The sequence below is a fragment of the Phoca vitulina genome, unplaced genomic scaffold, assembly GCF_004348235.1.
Source record: "Phoca vitulina isolate PV1807 unplaced genomic scaffold, GSC_HSeal_1.0 scaffold61, whole genome shotgun sequence".
Taxonomy (NCBI): domain Eukaryota; kingdom Metazoa; phylum Chordata; class Mammalia; order Carnivora; family Phocidae; genus Phoca; species Phoca vitulina.
This window is the reverse complement of record NW_022589764.1, coordinates 5,156,415-5,175,715: the sequence shown is the minus strand read 5'-3', so window position 1 is coordinate 5,175,715 and position 19,301 is coordinate 5,156,415. Positions and strand designations below refer to the sequence as shown.

The following is a 19,301-nucleotide window of genomic DNA, read 5'->3' as shown; positions in this document are numbered from 1 at the left end:
TTTTCTTTAAGTTAAATGTGGAAAAGAGTCCCACACTTTCCACAGAATTCCACTGTCAAGTTCTTGAAAAAGTTCAACACAGAGCTATCATACAACCTGACAAATTCCACTCTTAGGTAGATACCTAAGAGAAATGAAAACATGTCCATACAAAAACTTGTACACAAATTTCATAGCCACATTTTTGTAACAGTCAAAAAGTGGAAATAACCCAATGTCCATCAACTGATGAACGGATAAACAAAATGTGGTGTATCCATACAATGGAGTATCATTTTGCCATGGAATGATGTACTGATACATGCTACAATATGGATGAACCTTGAAAGTATTATGCTAAATGGAAGCCAGATACAAAAGAGAATATTTATATGAAATATCCAGAATAGGCAAATCCATAGACACAGAAAAAAGGTGTTTGCCAGGATGAGGAGGTAAGGGGAGTTGGGAAATGACTGCCAATGGTTGATGAAAATGTTCTGGAATTAGTGTTCATAGCTGCACAAACTTTTGAATATATTAAAAATTGTATAATTTTAAATGGTGAATTAAAAATTAATCTCAAGTATGTCTATAATACCCCTTGTGGTAGCCACTAGCTACACTATGTTGCCTCACTGAACATTCAATCCTTCCATTTCACATGATAGTGAAAGATACTGGGGGCAATGATTTATAAAGATACCAGGTAGTGTGAAAGCACTTTATGCAGGTTGCAGAAAACGCTGTAAATCTTTACCATGATTATGAATAATCACACTGGAATTTTTACCTATTGAGTCCTATATCCAGGTATATTAAGATTACTAGTGAACAGAACTATATGAAACAAAAGCCAACAGAATCTATGAAAACAGCTTTTATACCTTAAAAGAAACCAGCAAAATAATACAACTTCCCCCCACTGAATAATCTTCTTTTATATAGCAGCCACTTATTCAGATGAACATAAGCTGATGAATGTGCTTTAAAAAAAAAAAACACCTTCTATGATTAAACAATACAGTCTGCTCTACTATACTGTGTTTTGGAATGTAAATTAGGTGCTATGAAACTGGTAAACAGGGAATGGTGTCAGTATAATAAAGAAGTCACTCTGGTTCACTGGGGATTTTTCCTAGGCAAGGGGAGCCAGAAAAGTGGAAACAGAATTAGAACCTTTAGCAGGAGAGGAGAAAGACCTCCTGACAGCAGGAGCATTTAAAAAGAAGAAAGAAAAAAGAAAATTGAAAACGAGCGCTTCAGAGAAGTATTCCCAGCCTTGTCGAAGATTGTAATATTTCCCATGCTCACTTTAATGGCAAACCCCCCCAGCTTCTATTGTTTATTGCTACACTGCCATCTGCACTGTCCTTAGACCCACTATCTCCATTCTAATTAAATGTTGTCAACATTTCTACTCAAGTAATTAATTCTGTGCATTTATAATATCCACTGTGGTAGCCACTAACTACACACTAAGTTGCCTCACTGAGCAGTGCAAGCTCTCTTTTTAATTACTAATTATTTTTTAGTTTGTGTTTCTCAGAACACAAAGTTGCACAGGTTTTGGAGTTTATGAAATTTTTCAGGAATGCATAAACTGCATTACAGCAGAAGCACCTGTACGTTTTTCTTTTTAAGTCTGTTTACTTCTCTAAAGATTGGAAATAACATATACTGGGAGTCAATGTGGAAGATGGGGCAATACAGCAATAAAGGCAGTATTTCCAGGGTTATAGAGTATAGAGAATCACATCCCTTCATTCCTTCATTCTTGAGCTTTATTTCCATTTAAACATACTCTATGCTTTTGTCCTTAATAGCTTTGGGTAACATTTGATGAAGTTGTTTTGTTTTTTGGTTTTGTTTTTAAGATTTATTTGAGACAGAGAGAGAGTGTGTGCGTGAGCTGGGGGGAGGGCAGAGGGAAAGGATGAAAGAATCTCAAGCAAGACTCCACACTGAGTATAGCACCCGAAACGGGGCTCGATCCTGTGACCCTGAGACCATGACCTGACTCAAAATCAAGATGGACGCCCAACCGACTGAGCCATCCAGGTGCCCCTGAAGTTTTAAGAGTACAAATTAACTGAAGTAAGCAACACTGCTTTTAGTTCAATTTTATAGGTCATTATTAAGCTGTGTGCTGATCTTTGGGAATCCACTGGGAAGAATATCGATGTTCTTTAGCAAAGACTTTGCCTCAAAAGTTCCACAGTCTTTCTGAGATAGACCCAGGGCCTTCAAGAAAACATTATTTAAGTCTTGGTTTTGTCATTGTGTACTCGTAAGATATTGGACCAGTCCTTCGCTTTGTTTGGACTCCTGCTTTCTTACCATTTAAATGAAGTAAGAACTAGATCAGGGTTTTCCAAACCTTCTTATAATACATAAACTCCTTTTAACAACAATTTTGGTCAGTCACTTTTTCATAATAAATAATAATGATTTTAAGTAAAAATACTTTAAATTGTTACGTTAAAGGAGATATTATAAAGATTATTTATAAAATAATACTTGATCACGTTCACATTATGGTTGAATTCTAAACATTTCCTTTTCTACAAATCATGCTCTCTTAAATTTTTTATAGATCAATTAAGAAGAAGCATGACATGTCAATATACCATAATCTTTAGAACGCAGTCTAAACCTCCACTTAAATCACCCTTCCCCATTCAAACTAAGTGGAATAGCATTCTTCTTCATAAAATCTCAACATTACTAAAGACCTATCATAATTAAAAGATGAGATCTTTAGTCTATTTTTAAAAGTTACAATCTTCTTTTAAAACGCTGATAATCTGTCAGATTAGTATTCTTGTAACAATTATTTGACTACCTAAACTTTTAAACACCTCTAAAGGCTGCCCAATGCCCATAAGACAAATGTCAAACACCACAGACTGATATTCAAGGCACTCTATCAACTACACCCAATCTGTCTGTTCCTTACCTTAATTATTCACCTATACAAACTCTTTATTCCAAAGAAATGTGTATGATGTGTAGTAATATTAAGATTTATTTTTTCTGTATGATATGTATATCCAGTGTTTCTAGCACCATTTATTGAAAAGACTTTCCTTTTCTCACTGATTTACCTTGGCCCTTTTGTCAAACATCAATTAACCATGAACGTATGGGTCTATTTCTGAGCTCTGTGTTCTGTTCCACTGAGCTACAGGTCTATCCCCACCTAATGCAAATACAAACTTTCTGGATTAAGGTAGCTTTATAGTACGTCTCAGAGGTGGAGTATCTAGCTAGAATAAGCCAATCAGCACTTTCCATCTTCTCCTCACCACCATGATTAGTGTACTGCAGGGAGGAGTGTGGAAGCATGTTATCTAAGCCAGCATAACAGAGTTAATTTTAGAATATTTGGTGAAAACTCTAGGACACAACTAATCTCTGATGCTTTATATTGGTGCTTAACAATATGGTAGCCACTAGCCACATGTGTTTACTTAATTAAAGTTAAAAATACAGTTTCTCAGTTGTACTATTTATATTTCAAGCGCTCAACAGCTACATATGACTAATGGCTACCACACTGGACAGCACAAATAGAGAACATTTCCATCACCAGGAAAAGTTCTCCTGGATAATGCTGCTACAGATGACGCCATGTGCGGATGTAAGGTCGGGAGCTGCCGCTGTCAACATGCAGTAGCCGGCATCAGGACAAAGCTGATGCCTGAGAAAAGGCAGAAACCTGGAGCCCAATTCAACAGAGCAGAGCCTAATCTCTACCACACTGCTGTGTTTTTTTGTTACGCGATATAACACCTACCCCTATTTTAAAGGCGAGTTTCAGTCAGGTCTTTGTTACTTGGAATTAGAAACAACCTGACTAATATAGAATAGTTTTCAAAATGCTTTCACAGGGTGCCTGGCTGACTTGGTCGGTAAAGAATGCAACTCTTGATCTCCAGCTTGTGAGTTTGAGCCCCATACTGAGTGTAGAGATAACTTAAAAATAAAAAATCTTTTTAAAAAATGCTTATGCATACATTATTTTAATTGATTCTTAAAACCCACAAGATTGAGAACTTTAATACTGCTCTCTTTTCCTATTAAACAGGTACCATAAATATTCAATAAATAACAGATTAGTATAGCAAAGAAATGCTAATTATAAATACTAAACATAGAAATTTACTTTGGATCACAATAAGTAAAGTATCAAATAATAGAATTTGAGAATTAACACCTTTCACAAAATGCCTAAACCCTCACCTAAAACCCTTACTTTCTGCTGTCCTACAGAACATAACTGATAGAATTTTTTTATACCCCAAAGTAACAGAACAATTTTTAAAAACTTAATTCAACTATAACAAATATGATAAATAGCACTAAAAATATTTTAATTATATCATACACAATGAAACAATCCTATATGAACACTGGTAGCATGAAAAAGCAAGCTGATTTTTTAAATTCCTGTACAATACTAGTTACTATTTCTAAGCTTTTTTGCAGAATATAAACATTTTTGAGGTTTTCAAGAGACTTTGGAAATAACAACTCAAGCCCAGAAATTACCACAAAATAACAAAGCAGTTATATGAAAAGAAAATTTCTATAAAAACAAGGCATGAGAGAATAATATTCCCTGTTGAATTATAAAAGGTTATTTCCAATATGAATTCAAGCTTTGGTTTATTCTCTAAGACTCAAACTTGTAGCTTATTTACCAAGTTTCAAGAATCACTAACATTTAAAAAACAATCTTAAAAGTATACCTTCTGATCTTTTACTGCCAATTAAAATAATAACTTATAGGAAATATTGAGTAAAGAAATATAATCACACATCAGTGTGCCTACACATATGATTTTTCATAGAATATCCTTAGTATACACAAGTATCAAAGCACATATCAAAAACTGATTTGATTCACAAAATCAACCCACCAAACAAAACCTACAAAATTATAAATTATTTTCCAAAATATAAAAAGTTCATACTACCATTTGGAATGGTTTACAGGTCAAGCACTGATTGTGTATTTTAAATTTAAAAGTAGGGTTCTGACTAATCTATGCTAAGAAGATACCTCTTTTTCTTTAGACTGTAGATCCCTAGAGTTTCTCTCAAAACTGAGCTACAAAAATAACTTCAAGCTTATAGCTCTAATAGTAATATAGTATTTATATGCTGAATGATTACAATTTGATGGGAAACATCAAAATCTTGTGAATCTAAGTGTCTTGAATCTATACTGAAATGTATCCAACAAAGGAACTTCTGTAGTAAGATAATAAAACAGCCAACACATCATCTTTTTAGGAAAACAGCAGAAATACGGCCAGTTATTCCCAGTGTCTAGCACAATGCCCTGTACATGGTATGATAAATATCAGTACATTAAAAATGTAAAAATAATGCATTATATTCAACATTTTCACCCTTTTCCTCCTCCCTTCCTTTAAACCCCTTTCAAAAAAAAAAAAATTACAGTGTGATTTGAACACAATGTATTGCTTGGGAAGTGCAAGAGAGTCAGTAAAACCTAGGCACAGCTCTTTCAACAGCTACCCAAGCCTTCAGGAGAAAGTCAAGGGCCTTAGACACCTCTCTGGGATCTGGTTTACTTCCCAGGTCTTGGCTATTTCCACTCTTCACACTGTACTACTACAGCTATACTTGTCTGAAGTTAACTCCATAAAATAATTGTATTATGTCTCATTTCCTAATTTCCACATAAGCTGCCCCTTTGAGCTAGAACACCTTTCTTCTACCCCTTTCCCTCTCCAACCCTGTCCTTTAAAGGACTAAGATGATGGTGTCACCTCTAGAGGAAGTTTTCTCTGACCACTCCCCCAATCCTCTGTACCCCTTTTCTCACTGGCCAAAAATTTGGCTAATGTAGCAAAGAACTTCCAGAGGAAAAAGAACAACTTAACTGATTGTAACTACTAAAACACTCAATCCCTAACACAAAGGGACATAAAAAGGATATATAGGTATTCACTGATGAACACGAGAAATGCATTAGAGAAATGTAAGCTGTATTATAAAGTGATAGATCTCATCCCTTTCCCGCATGAACTCCCACTTATATATCAAAAACATCAATCTCTGATGGGAGAAAAATCTGACCTCAAGAAAATAAAAATCACACGCAGAGATGCACAGATCCTTAAAAAGCACATACATGAAAACCAATAATTGTATGATAAATAATAATATTTAAATACATAGTAAAAACAAAAAGAGTCAAACTGAAATCGCAAGAGCTACGGTGATTGCTGTGTGAGGTGATGGTGCAGGACAAGTGAGAAGAGGAGGAGGGCCATGAGGATTGCGTGCCTCACCCTGTGTATCACCGTCCTGCTGCGCCAGGCTCTGTTAGGAATAAAAGAGCAGGGCAGGGGGCTGGAGGTGGAGGGAAGCTTTGTCTTGTCTTCAGATGTCTCATTATTTTTCCCCTTTCCCTGCCGCTCCACTGCAGCCCTGTAAAACATTAGGCAAGCCTCTTAAATACTCCCTGTCTGTTCCATTCCTCATCTGTAACACGGGGAGAAGAAAAAAAAAAAAAAACTGGCTCAAAAAGGCTCTCTGAGAACATTATAATACTGTCAGAAAACCGAAGCATAATCATGCCTCCGATTCTATAAGGTCAGTACTAGATGATCTCAGGAGACAAAAGTCATTTATCTTTCTGTTTTGCTCAACTGAGGAACTGTAATCCATCGCCCACACATCCCCACCAGACCCCATAAATACATTCAAAGAAGCACTTATAACCATGTAGTAGTGAATTGAAAGATAACCCATTAGTAATATGTCCCCTAATTTGGAATTCACACCAAAATCGGCATGCTATTTTGGATTGCTTCTTAGAAGGTCTTAAAAGTTACACTTTGTGCTTACTCACTGCTTAAAATTATTTCTGAGAATGTTCTTGGAAATAAAAATATTTAAGAAGCTGGGTGACCACTGCCCAGAGACTGCACGTTAACTCAAAGCTTTGAGTCTCACTGCACTTAAGACAAGTTAATTCGAGTTCATACAATATTACTCAGACCTCCCCCCAGGAGTTTTTGCTTCAGTAGGTCTGATGTGGGGCCCACGAGCTTAGATTTCTAACAAGTTCTCTGGTGACACTGCTGCTGCTGGTCCGGGGTCAGGGTACCACACTCTGAGAGCCATGGATTTTAAAATAATGTACTCCTGCCATGGTCAACTTTCACTGTGAGCTGTTTTTATTTAATAATTGGTAGATGCATCATATATTGATCCCCTGTCTTCCTCTCTTTTAAGATATTGATCATTTCTAAATTCCTTTGTAATCTGAAAGTAGGCAGGAATAATTAAGACTCAAAAAAAGCAGATTTTCTCTTTCTTTAGAATTCAAATTACTGTCATCTTACTTCATTTATCACTGTGTCTCAAATTCCTCATCTGTGAAATGGGGACAATAAGAGGGTTCAATCAGATAAAATAAATAAAAGCCCCTGGAACAGTACCAGGTTATGTTAGCAACTAGATAAATGTCATCTATTATTCTTACTGCAATTATCCCCACTCATTTTCCATTTATTATTGAGGAAAACTCATGCATGTTTGCTACATGTTATACATCACTTACTTATATACAAAATCCTTATCCATTTCTGGTGAAATGTTCTGGAGCTCCAATGGATTCAATAAACTGGGGAGCAAAGGGAGGTTATAATGTCAAAGAGCCAGGTTCTAATCCTACTTCTGCCACTAAATTGCTACATGACTCTGGGCAAGTCATTTAATGGAGTCTCAATCTCCACTTCTGAAAAAGCTTATCTTGGATATGAAGCTCAAACGAGATAATGCAAAAGGAATTTTTTTTTAAGTACTATAGTATTCCTGTCATGAGGAAGATACCTCTATCTGGGAACAGTTTATAACATATCAACTAAAGAGATAAATAGCCACGGTCTCTTACATTCTTAAATAACAGCACAATGATATGAATCACCACATAAGCTATTTGCTGAATATTCTCCAATATCACCAAGTCATAACTATTTTTAAAATATTATATGCAGGAACATATAATATTTCAAATATTCCTGCAAAGTGAAAGAAAGAGAAAAGTGGATACAAAAGTAATCTCAGGGATTTATTGAGTAACAGCTGCTAAAATCCTCACTTCGTGGTTTTAGCATAATTTTTATTTTGATGCAGAACCCTTCTATTGGTCCTAGGCTTTTGCTTAGCATAAACACAAAGTATATATACGCACACGTGTATGAATAATGGTGACCAACTGGTGAGTTTCATTACTAGTTTCTAATACTCTAAGATGAATCCAATGTTCTTATAAAATTGCATACTACAGTTCACAAGCTTTAAATCTTAATTTACTGAAAAGATATATGGGGGTTATAACATTGTTTTTATACATTTCAATTAAATTACCAAACAAAAAGTGAGCCACATATTTTTGTTATCAATGCTTAATAACATGGAAAGATATAATGTATCTCTCTGATGACATTCTTTACAGAATGTCTCCTAATGAAATATAGGAAATAAAGTAGTAAAACTCATCTTTTGTAAGGAATAAACTCCTAAAAAGCCGTGTATAAGCATTTTCAAATAAGATGCCATTAACACAGCAGCAATACTCTCCATTATAAAGAAATCCAGTTATGAAGTCTCTTACAAAGTTTATCTTAACGACACTCTCCTAATTTAACTAATGTGTAAGTTTCCATTTTCATTTATTTAGCTTTCTCAATATAGGAGATATATATGTCCCACAGGACACTACAGACTTTAAAATATCTAAATGCAATTTAAAGTATGTGAATGCTGTTGATTTTTTAAAAAGCCATATAGAAGTAATTTTTTATCAACTATAATTGTTAAAATTAAAATTTTAAGAAACTAGTTTTAAAATAGAAGTAATGTGAAACAAGGGACAGCAAAGACAGAACACCATTCTGTAGATGGGTTTCTAATACTCGAGGTTAAAATCAAAAGATAGATAAAATGTGAGCTTATCATCATAATATTCAAATACCAACTACTTTTAATATACTTATTCCACTGTGTTCCCAGAAACCATACTAGATCTAATTCCACAGGCCTAATACATGCACATCCTTGCAGGTGTGGCTTTTCAGTAATATGGGGGAAAGTAAAATGCTACTTAAAGACTAACTTACATGCAATAGGAAATAGGTGAATTCAGGTTAGAGGCCTTATGAAGGTTGTTTCAGTTAGTCTCACTGTGGACCATATTACATTAGGAAACACTCTAACATGGGTCACTTATAGTTGTTTATGCTTCCATTTACTGCTGATGAACTCAGTCCCAGGAGATGGCTTTTTCAGCCATCTAGAACGTTATGCCAACTTATTAGAAGTTTACAGATATAAAATCTTCAATTGATACAAGTGTATCTCACTGGTTTACAAAACTATGGGTAGAAAGAAGAGTCTTGAGGCCTGAATTAGAAAATCGCTAAATAACATCACTTTGCAGAGTCCATGGTACACAGGAGCCCTTCGAGTATTTCTGTTAAATAAACAAATGGACAAAAGTATGCTTCCAATTACTACAACTATTTGAGAGGAAACTATATGAAAAACTGTATGAAAAAAATACTTACAATGGTATTCTCATTCTTTAAATGAGATATTTGTAAAGCACTTGGAAGCGCCTGGCCCATAGGAAGCTCTGTATGTATTTGTCATTACTCTTGTCCTAGAATCTTAGTTTGGTTCACAACAATCTTTGTAGCTGCAACGTATAAGCCATGACCACCACTGATAAAAGGAACTCAGATATGTGCACACCATTAGTGAGGCTGCCGTTGCATTACTTTCATATGTGGGAGAAAGAATATCTAGGATAACCACTATTGTTTTATAATGAAGATTAATTCAGGAAGCTTAACATTCAAGGTAAATTCAGCCTTATAATTTATCCTACCAACAAACTGATCCCTTATAAGCCAATGTGTCTTCTATAAATTGTATTTATATAATTCAGAACTCCATAAAGAACTACTGATAATATTCATGTTCACTTGTATCTAAGAAATTCAATTAAAAAGAAAACATCAAAATCCCAATTGATAATTGACCTGCAAAAGTTTTCCTTCACACTGAAGTAAACTGTAATACAGGAGACTGCTAAAACATGTTTGGGATTTACTCTCTTACACTTTGATTGCTGACCACAACAGAGATGAAGACTGAGGTAGTTTGGAAATTCTGTGAGGATTAAATCAGACTATATTCTTCATATTCTCTAAGGAAGTAAGCTTTAGGCTGTGCGAAGCACCCTCAACTTCCAGGGGCCAAGAACAACAACTGCTGCAATGAAAGAGCAGAGTAGTTAGGGTTAAGGAGGTGGCTGCCTTCTACAACGAAACTAGCTTGAATATCTATTTGTTGGCATTATTAAAGTCAACTCTATTTCTTTGACTTAGGCAGTGGAGCGTTTGATAAGATACAGAGATTTTTAAAATAAGATGTCATTTTAAAATTAAACACACCAGGGATCCTCTCCATTACAAGGGAATCCAGTTATGAAGGCTCTGATAAAGATTACCCAAATAATGATCCCATAATTTATAAAATCACGATTCAAAATGTATTATGGTATAATAGGGAAAGAGTCTAATTTGTATTGCACATAAGTGATAAGATATACCACAAATGCTAAATAATACAAAGTAACTTAAAACTGATATAATCATAACTGCATTAAGGGGTTTGGCTAAGATGTAACCATGTTGTTTAACTGAAGTGATCAACAAAAGCAAAATCAAAAGCTTTGTACACATTTCAGGGGATGTTCATAGTAATGAACCATTTAAATAAAACTGTGGGGAACAAGCAACAGAGATGAGTTGTAGCTGTAATTATAAGATGCTTTTACTTCTCACTGCAAACAACTGATTAACTGCTAAAAAGTAACAGAAGTGTTTTTTTAATTATATATAGCAGATTTTTTTTTTTTTTTGCAGTAACAAACTAAATCAATTACTGTCCAAAAAGGAATGGTTGCAGTAGAGTAATAGGTATAGGGGAAATTTTAAATGCATTTAATCAGTAGAGGCAGGTAAATTAGATTCCTACACAATAAAATAGTTAAAGAAGTTTTATCTTAATTTTAATTACTCAAATAAAATCTACACTAGGACTTCATTTCTTCCTTTGTAGTTAGTTCTGCATCGTTTCACACGGTTTTAGTATTTTCACCAAGGAAATCCCTAATTTACTGAAACAGTTCTCTAATATTACAAAAACTAAGCCAAAGTATATAACTTCTGAAGTAGTGGGGAAAAAGTTCCCTCTTTTGAATAAAAATGAAACAAAATCTCTAAATGTAAACAAAAAGACAAAAGTATTAAACTAATTTAAAATGCCTTTAGAAATATGAATGGAAAATTATCTTTTATAAAAATATTTTACAGAAGAGAATTAAAGGGGAAAGCATACAGATTCTCCTTTTTGAAGGTTTTGTTTTAAAACACTATTTCTGAGTAAGACGGAAATAATTCCAAAAAATTCTTCTTATTTTCACTTTAACTAGGTTGGCAGAATTATTAGAAATACTGAAGGACAGCAGATAAGGGGAAAAAAAAAAAAGTGGAGATCTCTTCCCCCCCCCAACAAGTAAAGTACTAGTCACAAAACAGAAATATTATTTATGTCATTTTCTTCCATTTCATTAGTGTTTAAAATTGTGGGTAGTCACTGACATAATGAAATGATTAAGACATATTAAAACTGTAACTTCATACTATCCCAAGTGATACAGTTTCTTATAATATTAACTTTAAAACTCATACAAAATAATCATAGGTAAAATGTATTATACTGTTGTACATAGTACAGGATATGTTTATAGCATAAGTGGGTCATTACATAGCAATAATCAGATCCTTCTAACAAATGAGTCAGAGAAAAAAATATATATGTATATATTATTATAGCAATAATTAGATCATCCCAAGAACTGATTTGGAGAAAAAAATAAATTTTACATATGTATATAAAAAATATATTTGTGTGTATTTTATATGCATATAAAACTGATTTATAATTTGGATGTGAAGCAATCTGACAGTTTTAAAAGTTATTAAATGGAAACCTTAATTATATCTTCAATTTAGGCATTATTAGAATATATGTGTTACCTCAACAATATCCGAGTTGGTTCTGCTTTCATGAGGTTCATTATACTCTGTATACTTGAGAAGAACTTTGTCCATGTCAGTGCTGGCATACTGAAACAGTTTGTTAGAGCTGTTGAAAATGATGAGTGCTATTTCACAGTCACAGAGCACACTAAGTTCATAGGCTTTCTTCATTAATCCAAACTTTCTCTTTGTAAAAGTAACCTAGACAATCAAAGAAAAAAAAGGTGTATTTTTAGTAAAAGCATTAGTAGTACTTGAATATAGGCTATCTAAAGATACTGAGTCAGATTCCAAAGTTGAAAAAGGTTCCTAGCCTCATGTTCCACATGAGCCTCTTTACTCCCCCCATCTGCCACAAGACTATAGTCCTACATTTAACTTATAACTCCTGATAAAGCACTCTCCTGAGGAGGTTTTCCTTTATCCCTGGCTGCCAATCTGCTGCAGAAGGCAAAGAACCAGAGGACACAGTTGACCACTGGCCCCTTATCATCCAGTTTAAAATTCACAGTCTAGGGTCAACAAATTCCCCAATGTCCTCAAATTCTTCTTTGACTATTTCTTCGTTTCCAACTGAAACCTGTCACCTGAAGTCCTCTCAAATAGAGACCAATTTTTGTCAGTTTGTTTTAAATATCACATCCACTATGGTCAAGAGCCTGAAAGATAAGTAAGTCTTTTTTGCTCTCTATTCTATCTTAGAAGTTAATTTTCCTTCCCCTTCAAAAGCCCCAGGTATTTTGAAGGTCACATCATGAAATTTATACCACCCAGTAATTCTCCTTGTGATGGGCACCAAGTGACCCCCTCATGTACTGGTAACTCTCACCTGGTACTTCTCTTTCTATCCCTACTCTTATCTCTGGTGACTTCAGTATCTGAGTAAAAAAAAAAAAAAATCATTGCAAAATCCTCCCCCAACCTCCAAATGATCCACTTCCACATGTCAAGCACCCACTCCTACTGTCACACCTTTAACTCTGCCATCACCAATAATCACATCACCTCCAAAATCTCAATTTCATGTATTCCATTTTTGCCTACTATCTAGCTCTCCTATTTTGTATTATCTCTCCAGAAATTTTTTAACCTTTATCCAGTCCTCCAATCCATTTACCTCACCACTTTGTTACTGTCTATTCTCATGTCCTTTCTTCCCTCACTGAAGTGCATGTGCCCCTTCAAATGACTATGCTTGTATCCTTTGGATAACCAAGTGATATTTTTGAAACATAAATCAAATTGTTTAAGTAGAAGTTTAGAGCTTTTTACTGCACTGAAAGTAATATCCAAACTCATTAAGTAAACAAAATAAATTCTCTGGCCTCAAACTCTCTGTCTGAAGTTATTTCCCATCACTCTCTTTTACATCCATGAAGCCTCACTGATATGTTTGTGTGTGTACTTATGTGCATGTGTGTGTCTGTGCATGCGTGTGTCTTCCTTAACCACCAGCTCCTTTCTTCTTTAGGAACTTTGCTATTTTCCCTCCTTGTGGAACACTCTTCACACTACATGTGCCTACTGGTTCCTTTCCTCACCTTGTGAAAATAAATCTCTTATCATTATTTAATCTTTTAGAATATCCTCACAATATAAATACACAAATAGATAATTTTATATAAATGCATATATATGGAAATAGTGTTTTATGGTTGCCTCCCTACTTTCCCCTGCACCAACATAAACCTCTTTACCAGTGTTTTCAACTTAGTATTTTTCATTCCCACACTTTTGCGCAAGATCATATAACCATATTCACATATACATGTATACATACATAAGGGATTTGGCAGCATTTGACAAAACAGGGACTCTATCAATACTCTTTATTTTATTTTACTCATTCACCCACACCTTGTGGATACGCCTCTAAGTCAAATGGTATACACTAAGGTACTTTTTCATATAAATGTTACAACTGCTTTGCTAGTATGATAGATGTAAAATAAAAATCTCATTTAATATATACTTCCTAACTAGTAGTGGTTAGATATCTTTTTTTTGTATTTGTTGTCATTTGGGATTTGCTTTCTCTATACTTCCCATCTTTTGACCATTTTCATACTCTGTGATTTTTTTACTTATGTAAGTAAAAGCTCCTTAGACAGATATACTATGTTTTACAAATACTTTGTCAAATTTCCCACTTACATGTTAACTTTGTTCACATATTTGTCATTAAAAGTTTTAAACTTCTATTACTGATTTCAATACTGTTTCTCAGAATCCTGGCATTGTATCATACCATTTTAAGAATACAATGAATATAAGAATGCCATTATTAAAACTATTTAATAGTAGTTTTATTATTACTATTGATAAATGTATGAAATTTTTGAAATCATTTATGTCTTGAGATGCACTTAGACGTACTTTCTGCACTTAAAATTCTGAATTTAGCAAAGGTTTAGTCAGAAATGTTTTTCTCTCACTTCTAGTACTAAGAAGAGGAAGAAAATGACAATCAACAAAGCATTTCTTCCAAGAATAATTCTTACTCTAGTCAAAGGCTTTCAAATTAAGTGAGCTATGAACAAGACAGTATTAAAATTGAGACAAGTAATGCTGCTTCAGAATATCCATTAAGCATGACTGGAGAAAATTCTTTAAAACAAAAAATAGGGGTGCCTGGATGTCTCAGTCAGTTAAGCATCAGCCTTTCGCTTAGGTCATGATCCCAGGGTCATGGGATTGAGCCCCACATCAGGCTCCCTGCTCAGCCAGGAGTCTGCTTCTCCCATTCCCCCTCCCCCTGGCTCATGCTCTCTCTCTCAAATAAATAAAATCTTAAAAAAAAAAAAAAAGTTCACTATCAGTAAAAAGAGTATGCCAGTCCCTGCTGTCCTTTCCAAAAATACTTATTCAAAAATATTTCTTCTAAGTTATCAATAAGAAGGCGTTCAAGATGAAGGAAGGAGTTAGTGGAGGAAGGGACTCAATTTATAACAATATCCTCTCTATTCCTCCAATTTACCATAGGTCTAAAAGAGCTTCTTCAGTAACTAGAAAAATGTGTACAAGAACACACTTATGTTTCAATGATGACACCAAACACATTACACTGAAAACTAGAATATTAATATTTCACTTTCAACTTTCATAAATGAAATCTTTCTCATTTTATCTATAGCACTTAGTCTATTTTTAAACACTCTGGTTTACTGCTAGCAACTTATAGGAGATTAATAATATAAAATTAACTTTATATTCTTATAAACTGTTTTGTCATCCCCTTATTTTGCAATAACTTCAAATTTACAGAAAATTTTCAAAAAACACATTTTTGCTATATCTTCAGCCAAACTCCCCACCTATTAACATTTTACCAGGTTTGCCTTGCCTAAATAAAACACACACACAATTTTTTTTTCTGAATCCTTTGGACTAAGGAAGAGGTTACAAGGTCCCTTTGCCCCTAAATATTTTCTTAAAAACAAGGACAAACAAAATTATCAAAATCAGAAAACAAGGATATAGCACTATTATCTAATCTACAAACATTATTCAAATTTCGCAATTATCCCACTAATTTCCTTTTTTTCCCCTAGTACAGGATCCAATCCAGAATCAGATGTTGCTTTCTGAAAACTGCATCCTCTTTTTTTTAAATTTTATTTTATTATGTTATGTTAATCACCATACATTACATCATTAGTTTTTGATGTAGTGTTCCATGATTCATTCCGTATGGCGAGGGAAACAAGGGCAAAAATGAACTATTGGGACTTCATCATGATAAAAAGCTTTTGCACAGCAAAGGAAACAGTCAACAAAACCAAAGACAACTGACAGAATGGGAGAAGATATTTGCAAATGACATGTCAGATAAAGGGCTAGTATCCAAAATCTATAAAGAACTTATCAAACTCAACACCCAAAGAACAAAGAATCCAATCAAGAAATGGGCAGAAGACATGAACAGACATTTTTCCAAAGAAGAAATCCAAATGGCCAACAGACACATGAAAAAGTGCTCAACATCGCTCGGCATCAGGGAAATCCAAATCAAAACCTCAATGAGATACCACCTCACACAAGTCAGAATGGCTAAAATTAACAAGTCAGGAAACGACAGATGTTGGTGAGGAGGCGGAGAAAGGGGAACCCTCCTACACTGTTGGTGGGAATGCAAGCTGGTGCAGCCACTCTGGAAAACAGTATGGAGGTTCCTCAAAAAGTTGAAAATAGAGCTACCATACGATCCAGCAATTGCACTACTGGGTATTTACCCCAAAGATACAACTGTAGTGATCCGAAGGGGCACGTGCACCCCAATGTTTATAGCAGCAATGTCCACAATAGGCAAACTATGGAAAGAGCCAAGATGTCCATCAACAGACGAATGGATAAAGAAGATGTGGTGTATATATACAATGGAATATTATGCAGCCATCAAAAAAACCCCGAAATCTTGCCATTTGCAATGACGTGGATGGAACTAGAGCGTATTATGCTAAGTGAAATAAGTCAACCAGAGAAAGGCATATATCATATGATCTCACCGATATGAGGAATTCTTAATCTCAGGAAACAAACTGAGGGTTGGTGGAGTGGTGAAGAGAAATTAAGGAGTCGATCCCATTTACAATTGCACCCAAAACTATAAGATACCTAGGAATAAATCTAACCAAAGAGGCAAAGAATCCGTACTCAGAAAACTATAAAATACTCATGAAAGAAATTGAGGAAGACACAAAGAAATGGAAAAACGTTCCATGCTCATGGATTGGAAGAACAAATATTGTGAAGATGTCAATGCTACCTAGAGCAATCTACACATTCAATGCAATACCTATCAAAATACCATCCACTTTTTCCAAAGAAATGGAACAAATAATCCTAAAATTTGTACGGAACCAGAAAAGACCCCGAATAGCCAGAGGATTGTTGAAAAAGAAAAGAAAAGCTGGCAGCATCACAATTCCGGACTTCAAGCTCTATTACAAAGCTGTCATCGTCAAGACAGTATGGTACTGGCACAAAAACAGACACACAGATCAATGGAACAGAACAGAGAGCCCAGAAATCGACCCTCAACTCTATGGTCAAGTAATCTTTGACAAAGCAGGAAAGAATGTCCAATGGAAAAAAGACAGTCTCTTCAACAAATGGTGTTGGGAAAATTGGACAGCCATACGCAGAAGAATGAAACTGGACCATTTCCTTACACCACACACAAAAATAGACTCCAAGTGGTTGAAAGACCTAAATCTGAGACAGGATTCCATCAAAATCCTAGAAGAGAACACAGGCAGCAACCTCTTCGACTTCAGCCACAGCAACTTCTTCCCAGAAACATCGCCAAAGGCATCCTCTTTAATCTGAACCATTTCCTCAGTTTTTGTCTTTCAGGACCTTGGTACTTGTGCAGAATACAGGCCATTTATATTATCATATGTCTCTCAATTTGACTTTGTCTAATGTTTCTTTCTGATTAGGTTTTGACTACATTTTTGGCAGGAACAACTTAGAAGTGATGTTCTGTCCACAATATATCACCTGAAAATCCACATGACATCTATTTGTCCTGAAACTGATATTGTTAACTTGGTTAAGGTAGTGTCTGTCAAAATTTTTTCCCCTGCAAAGTTACTCTTTTCCCTCTTGTAATTAATAAGTATCCTGTGAAAATTTCTATGTAAATATCCTATTTATCAAACTTTAACAAACTGATTGTAACATCCATTCTTGATTCTTCCTAAAAAATTACTATGGTGGTTGTCAAATGGGGGTTTTCTAATTTTGTAATACATAATACCTACATTTACTAACTATTTGCATTTTATTATAAGACAGTTTGCTTTTCCTCCATGTATGCATTTACTCATTCATGTCAGTATTAACTCATAGGTTATCTTATTCTATCATTATAATCAATCAATGTCTTTATTTCTTTTGATGTTTAAATTGTCTTTGATTTCACCAATGAGAGACCCACTATGCTGGCTCCTGTGTCCATTTGACATGTTCCCAATATTCTCTGAACTTCAGGCACAGTGAGATGTTCCAGGGAACTGCAATTATATGTAAGCTGGACCTCTCTAACCTACCTCCCTTTTCAAACACCTTCTCTATAACTCCCTGAACAAACATCTCATTTCCACTTAGTTGTTTTCCTGCTTTCCTTCAGTAATCTTAAGGTTTCACTTGAATCTAGTCTTCTGTCGTCACTGTGTAATTTAGTCTTTGTTTTGATATGTTATCTTTTTTTTTTTCTTTCTGGAGTTTAATCACTTTGTTTCATCGTTATACCTTTGAAAAAATCCAATTCTATTCTTAGTATTTCCAAATTCTGAATGATGATTTTTTTTAATCCGTCACATTTCTAAACACTTACTTATGGAGAACTGTTTCAGCTTGGAGTTACCATTTATCAGATTTTTTTCTATTTTTTCATTGTTTGGGGGCAACAAGTTCATCACCTGAACAGCTATAAATTATCATTTTGTTTTCTTCTTTATAGTAGTTTGCATAGGTGAAGATTACTGGCCTCACTGAATTGCAATAGAAAGAATTGACAGTGGGAGGGTGGAGTTCAGTATGGTCTCTTTAATGGAAGTCTTTTTTTAAGGTATCAGCAGTAGGGAGAGGAGTTTTGTATCATTCAATATATTTTTTTGTATTTTTTTTATCTTGAAGGATTTCTGTATCTCTTCCCTTCTTTTCCATTCAATAAGCACTTTCCAAAGATTACCTCTGCCTTCCTTTATATCCTCCTTTCCTCCAAACAATTACCTTCCCAAGACTACTTCTTGGAATATCACATAAATTTTAAGTCCTTTACCCCTGGTCTGTTTGATCTACAAGTAGTATTTTTCAGAATTTTTGTACTTATTAGGGTAGACTTCCCTTTTTTAGTAATGATTTCAAATCAACTTTAAACAGTCACAAAGTCTTTTCTCCCTTCCACATAGTTTTTCCTGAAGTATGCTTGCTCATGTCAAAGACTTGCAGAAGTTTAAGAAAATAGCACACTGTAACTTGGTAATATTTTCCTAAAGTTAAAATGAATTTGGACATTGTTTGCTTTCTAGTTGTGCCAAGGCTGTAGGTTTTGTATAATTTTATTTGTTCTTCATGCTTTTCTGTATTGATTTTTTTGGAAATTTTGTTGAGAGAATCAGGATTTATGCAGCTCCCATTACCTTGATTACTAAGAAT

At 34.5% G+C, this 19,301-nt stretch overlaps 1 protein-coding gene across 11 annotated transcripts in view; it reads right to left on the bottom strand.

Annotated features, from left to right (window-relative positions):
* MEF2A (myocyte enhancer factor 2A) overlaps positions 1 to 19,301 on the bottom strand; it is a 175,912-nt gene that overhangs the window by 53,981 nt on the left and 102,630 nt on the right. For all 11 annotated transcript variants that reach the window (XM_032391290.1, XM_032391296.1, XM_032391298.1 and 8 more), the window contains one exon: positions 12,135 to 12,338. In XM_032391290.1, coding sequence (XP_032247181.1) covers positions 12,135 to 12,338 — 204 coding nt within the window. The remainder of the gene's footprint in view (positions 1 to 12,134; positions 12,339 to 19,301) is intronic.